At 42.3% G+C, this 5,904-nt stretch overlaps 1 protein-coding gene across 1 annotated transcript; it reads right to left on the bottom strand.

Moving 5' to 3' along the window:
• Positions 1 to 467: 467 nt before the first annotated feature.
• Positions 468 to 5,904, bottom strand: LOC105929051 (homeobox protein OTX2). Its single transcript, XM_036134195.1, has 4 exons — positions 5,800 to 5,904; positions 2,538 to 2,754; positions 2,195 to 2,346; positions 468 to 1,935 (listed from the first exon to the last, which is right to left on the bottom strand). Exons 2-4 carry the CDS (start codon positions 2,632 to 2,634, stop codon positions 1,282 to 1,284), a joined length of 903 nt encoding a protein of 300 aa, XP_035990088.1. The 5' UTR covers positions 2,635 to 2,754; positions 5,800 to 5,904; the 3' UTR covers positions 468 to 1,281.

Here is a 5,904-nt window from a genome sequence, read left to right as displayed (position 1 = left end):
TCATCGTGGTTTTGCGGTTCTTCAGTTTTAAATGGACCTTCAAATGCAAGACGTACACCGCAGTTCCGGATTTTTCATCGAAACGAACTAATCCTCTTTTAATCAACACCGGTAACATGGAAATGAAAATAATGAAATTCACAGCTTGCTTTTTGGTGCGCATTTTTACGCAAAGCAGAATTGCATACAGGTTATACAAATAATCACAAGCCGGGTAAAAAAAAAGAAAAAAAAAGAAGAGAAGAATACATTTTACAAGGGGCTGAAATGAAAATATATATAAAAAACCCACATAAAAGACATTTCTGCTCACACGCAAACGGGCTGATTGTCAAATACTCGTCTATTTTTTTTATAAATTAAGTAGTGCATCCAGGTTCTCCTCAGAGATGCTTTCACTCTCTCTCTCTCTCTCTCTCTCTCTCTCTCTCTCTCTCTCTCTCTCTCTCTCTCTCTCTCTCTCTCTCTCTCTCTCTCTCACACACACACACACACACACACACACACACTCACACACACACGCCCTTTACAATACAGACACTCATGCACATCGCTTTGATCAAAGGGGTCCCATTCAGCGAGCCAACAAAATTAAAAAGAAAAGGGAGAGTCTTTAAGGAGCTTAGAGGAAAAAACCTGACCAATCCTTCAAACCTCTCCAAGTTAGTCTCACTTGAGCCCCCCCCTCACTCTTCTCTTCTGGTCAGCAGATTTGTTCCGTGCCCTTGATCAAAGTTGAGTCTCAATGGTCAATAAGTTAGTCCAACAAGTGTGAGACACTCCTCGTTAGAAGTTAGGGCCTGAATTCTTGAGGGGGGGACGCCACGCTTTATTTTGCATGAATGCAGAGCAGATTCAGGGCAAGAGCGAGGCTAAGCTGCTGGCCTCCTGCTCAAGACCCCCAAGGTAACAGGGGCCACCCCAAGAGTACCTGGTTGTTCACACAGAATATAGATCCAGAAACCTCAGCTAATCAAGAAGGAACCTCTGTAACGTTTGCAGAGTTAAAACATCGTTGCCACAATTTACTTTCCGGTTTTTATTCCTTTAATGACATAAATATCAGGATATACTATATCATAATTATGTGCAATGTTTAATCTGTTCAAATACTAGCAAACTGTGTAGCAGGAAGGTAAAAATGTCCAAGAAGCTTATGAGTGGTACTGTGGTTGCCCCCCTTCTCGCCCCAAATCAAATCCCACTCAGGGCCCCATTCAATCTTAGGCCGGCTCTGCATGGCTTCATGAAAGTTCTCCACTTCTTCCCGCTCGTCTTCCCTCACAACACTTGAAATTTCCACGCTGCTTGGTCTTTGTAATCCAAACAGTCCGAGTTGAAATTGAGCTTCCACGACGACGCAGCTTGGTCCTTATAGTCCAGACAGTCCGCGGAGCCGGTGAAGCCGAGCCCCGCCGCCCCGTACGCCGGCGACGACAGCGAAGACGCCGGACTCAGGTGGCTGGACACCCCGCCGCCGCCGCCCATGGGGCTCATGGCGGAGCCCGCGGCGGACAGCTGGTGGTGCATCGGCGACAGGTAGGAGCCGCAGTCCATCCCGGTGAAGTAGGAGGAGGAGCCCGTGTAGCCCTGGTTGTAGCCCGTGGCCTGGGTGTAGGTCATCGGGTATGTGCGCTGCATGCAGGAGGAAGAGGAGGAGGAGGAGGTTGTTGTGGAGAGCGGATCGGAGAGCGGGGAGATGGAGGCCGGGCTCCAGATGGAGGCGGGCGCCGCGCTGTTGCTGCTGCTGCTCGCGGCCGGGATGGGGGTGCTGGAGGGCGGCGTGAACTGGCCGCTGGCTCCGCTCTCGGAGCTGGCCTCTCTGACCGGAGAGCCTTTCTTTTTCACCGGCCTGCTGACAGACTTGCTCTGCGCGCCCGTCTGCGTCTGCTGGGCCTGCTGGCGGTGTTTGGCTCGCCTGTTTTTGAACCAAACCTAAGAAGAGAAGATATTTGTCTTAGAAGGGATCACCGATGACGAAATTATTTGTCACATGAAATATAATTTGACCCGAAAAACAAAAAAGCAACAGAAATTGTTTAAATCCTCACGCTGATCACCGCAATGGAAATAATTAAAACGTGTCTTGGTTTTCAAAGAGACGAGACACTTCCAGATTGAAATGAACTAATTTGCTTTTTAAATCTTATATTATATGTATTTTATTATAAAAACATGTAATTGTTGGACTCACTTGCACTCTTGATTCAGGAAGATTGATCTTTAAGGCCACCTCTTCCCTCATGAAGATATCCGGGTAGCGGGTCTTAGCGAACAGGTTCTCCAGCACATCGAGCTGGGCCCGGGTGAAGGTGGTCCTCTCCCTCCTCTGTTTGCGGGGGGTTGCTAATAATGACACGAAAACAGAAGGATGTTGTAGGGTGAAAACGCCACTTCAAAAACCAACGTAACCGGACTACCGCGATAGAACATTATTTATTCTACAGACTGGAACAGAAAATGACTTAAAATTTAAATAAGAAAAGGTTTCATGTGCTGTGAAAAAAACGAATCATCTAAAGTTTTCACTCCGTTACCTTGGTATCCCACTGAAGGATGCAGTAAGTCCACTCCTGAGGTAGATAAGCTCAGTCCGTTCACCGTGTACGGCGGTTGCTTCAAATAGGACATCATGCTTGCGCCCGATGCAGATATCCCCGATCCAAAAAAAAAAAAAAAAAGTAGTAAAAGGAAGGGCGCAAAAAGATATGTGTTTCCCTGTCGTCTCCGAATTCCTAAATGATCCAGATGAATCTGAAGGAAAAGATTTAAAAAAATATACTCAGATCAGCCAATGTCCGTTTTACGCGCAGCCTTTACGCACGGCGGTGGGTTTCAAACAAGTGGGCGTCCTCCAACTCGCGGGGCTCTTAAAGCCGAACGGAGACCCCCAGCTGTCCCCACTGGACTGACGATGCTCTGTCTGGCTGACAGGCTTGTAGACACCCCCCCCCCCCCCCCCCCGTCCCATCCCCCCTCCCCTCCTCCCTCCAACCATCACGCCAACAGCTTCTATAACTCCGCCTTAAAAAAAATCTCTCCCACCCGCTCCTCATTTTCTTGCGCCACCACCCCCCACACCTCCCCAAACATTGTCGTTAAAATGCGCACTCTTGTTGGGCCCCAACTGAGCGCTCAATTAGCATATACACCCACAGGTTGGGGACGAAGCTAAATAGACTGCTGATTGGGGGGCCATTTGCAGAAACAAAGCCCAGTGTTGACCGATAAGCAACTCTGATAACAAAAGACTTTATGGGAACAAACAATGAGGCAGCAAACTGAGCGCGCATTTAATCACACCTCAGCATCTTCATTTATACATCTGGGTGCCATTGTTTGTTTTCTTTTTTGTTCTTTAAAAAAAAAAAAAGATTTAAATTGGTAACTGACTAAAAACTTAAGGGGAAAGTTTGAAACATGAAGATCTTCCCTAAAACTATAGCGGTTCATTTCTGGTGCGTTCTCCTCCTGTTTCTAATGAATTGCTCCCGGTAATTAGATTTGAAAGGTGACACTCCGGAGAAGTGTTGATTAGAGAGGAGCAGTTAATCTGAACAAACGCGGAGATTGACCATTTATCTCCAGGCAGAACAGAAAACATGCGGATTTTACTGCCACATGCAACGTTTTAAAACACGTATTTCATGGGATCAATTTGAAATCGAGACAATACAAACACAGCGTAATTAATAGTCAAATAGACGTGACAAAAAAAAAAAAAAAAAAAAAACAACAACATTCGAGCTCATTAAGAGGGTTGCTCTCTGATTTAAAGCATTAAGAGGGTTGTTCTCTCATAAACTGGATTTTAAAGCATTTTGATTGAACATCGAGTTAAAATTGTTAAAAAGTGTCTTTACTGGACACACTGCTAAAACGAACTGTTTTAGTGTCACAGTTTGCATTTAGAGAGTACCTTCTGCAAATTTAACAACTAAAAGACATGGAAATCAGTTCATTTTTAACCAGTTGTTTAAAATGTACTCACTGAACTGTAAATTCTAACACAAATTTTATTTTGAAAGCTGTAAGGCTACACTAAATAAAACAAACAGTTTGAATTTACCAAAAAAAAAAAAAAAAAAGATTAAAAGAAAAAAAACCCTGACGAACCCGTTTTCCTGCATTTGATTTGGGCACATTTTAATCCTTTCTGAGTAGAAAGTTTTAACAGACAATAGACTTAATTTAATTAACTAAATTCTAATCACGATGATGATCATTTTGCATATCTATTCAGTCCTCCCGTTTTAAAACTGAAACAAAAAATGGTTTGTGATAACGAGATAGAATGTTAGATAAAATGTAATAAAAAAAAGTTAATACAAATAAAAAGCAAGAAAAAAAAAGGCCTGTCATTGTCAACAATTATTGAGCCACAAAACTCAGCTAGCATTAGCGCTGTTGCTATATTAGCAAAAGTTTTGTCCCGATTAAAAATATTTGCTCCAACACTGAACACTGTCTTAGAAAACTCCTAACTTTTATTGAGTTAATATAAACTCTAGCGTTCTCTCTTTCACTACAAATTGCAACGGCTAGTGTTTGGCTAAATGTTATTCCAAAAATCTTTAGGGTTATAGGGATCATCACGTGCAATAAGCAGCTTGATAAAAATCTAACCACAATGCATTTGCACCCAAAACCTAGAATTAAAATGTACACAATTTAAAAATCTAATATTTATTACAGTCTAAAATATGTTTTTTTTTTTTACAGTGTAGTATTAAAATACCAAGCCCTTAAATGTTTTTCATTTTTAAAACGTATTTTCTCAACATCCATTCACAGGGACCTGTCTACCTGCAGGCAATATTCAAGCAATAATATTTTTCTGTTTTTCTTTTTTTCTTTTCTGAGGCCAATATCCACCCTAAACTCAATCTGTCACTTTTCTCCTCCTCGGTCGCTCCACACCGGCTCAATAATAAACACCCCCCGCCCTGCTGTACAGGCCGTTAATTATCATTGGCTCAAGTCTTTTCTTGACCCCCCCCCCCTCTCTCTCTCTGTTCAGTGAGAAATTAACGCGATAATCCGGACGGCACGCGCTGGCCTGATTACAGGACGCCATGCAGTCACGGCTCCGCGTTCGGCCCTCCGCAATTTTCTGCGTCATGAAAATAAAACAAAGAGTGGCATTGTGTTTATAGGACCAGCTGACTGCCAGACGAGCCGCACACACCCCGAACCCCCTCCTCTGAAAAAAAAAAACAAAAAAAAAAAACAGACACCAAGCGGTTTATTATTATTATTATTATTATTATTATTATTATTATTATTATTATTATTATTATTATTATTATTATTATTATTAACAACAATAATACTACTACTACTAATATTATTATTATTGTCCTATAATCCGAAAAAGCCCAAGAATCATTTTACAAATTTCCATTTTTGTATCGGTAATGTTCTAAAAAAAATTATTTAGGATTGTGTGATTTTTTTTTCTAATTTATTTTAGAATTCCGTTATCCATGTTTTTATACTAGTGATTGAAATGGCCTGCAGTGTCTAAATATGTGAGTCACTGAGAACTGGAGAGGCCCGAAACACATTAGAAATTGACATGCGCAGCCTGACGTCCGTTCATCATGACTACATCTATCAGAAGTTGTGAAACCGTCTGCTGTCTTGTAATTCACTGCTTTGCTCCTTTAGTTGGAAAGAGGAGAAAAGTACCCCTTCCCCCGCCAAACACGCCTCCTCAATTATCTCCCATGCGAGCTGCCCAGTCTCACTGTAAATTGAAGAGAAAAAAAAAATCAACAAAATGAAAGTCCTACTCACTTCAGTCTCCTGTGTATACGAAACACCCCTTGGGTTGCGCTTATAAACCCATCAAGCGGCTTTTGATTTGTTTCCTTTCGGATAACCTCGTTGGATGCGGATTAA

The sequence above is a fragment of the Fundulus heteroclitus genome, unplaced genomic scaffold (genome assembly GCF_011125445.2).
Source record: "Fundulus heteroclitus isolate FHET01 unplaced genomic scaffold, MU-UCD_Fhet_4.1 scaffold_76, whole genome shotgun sequence".
Lineage (NCBI taxonomy): Eukaryota > Metazoa > Chordata > Actinopteri > Cyprinodontiformes > Fundulidae > Fundulus > Fundulus heteroclitus.
Note: the sequence above shows the minus strand (reverse complement) of the source record. Positions and strands in the feature narration are given on the sequence as shown.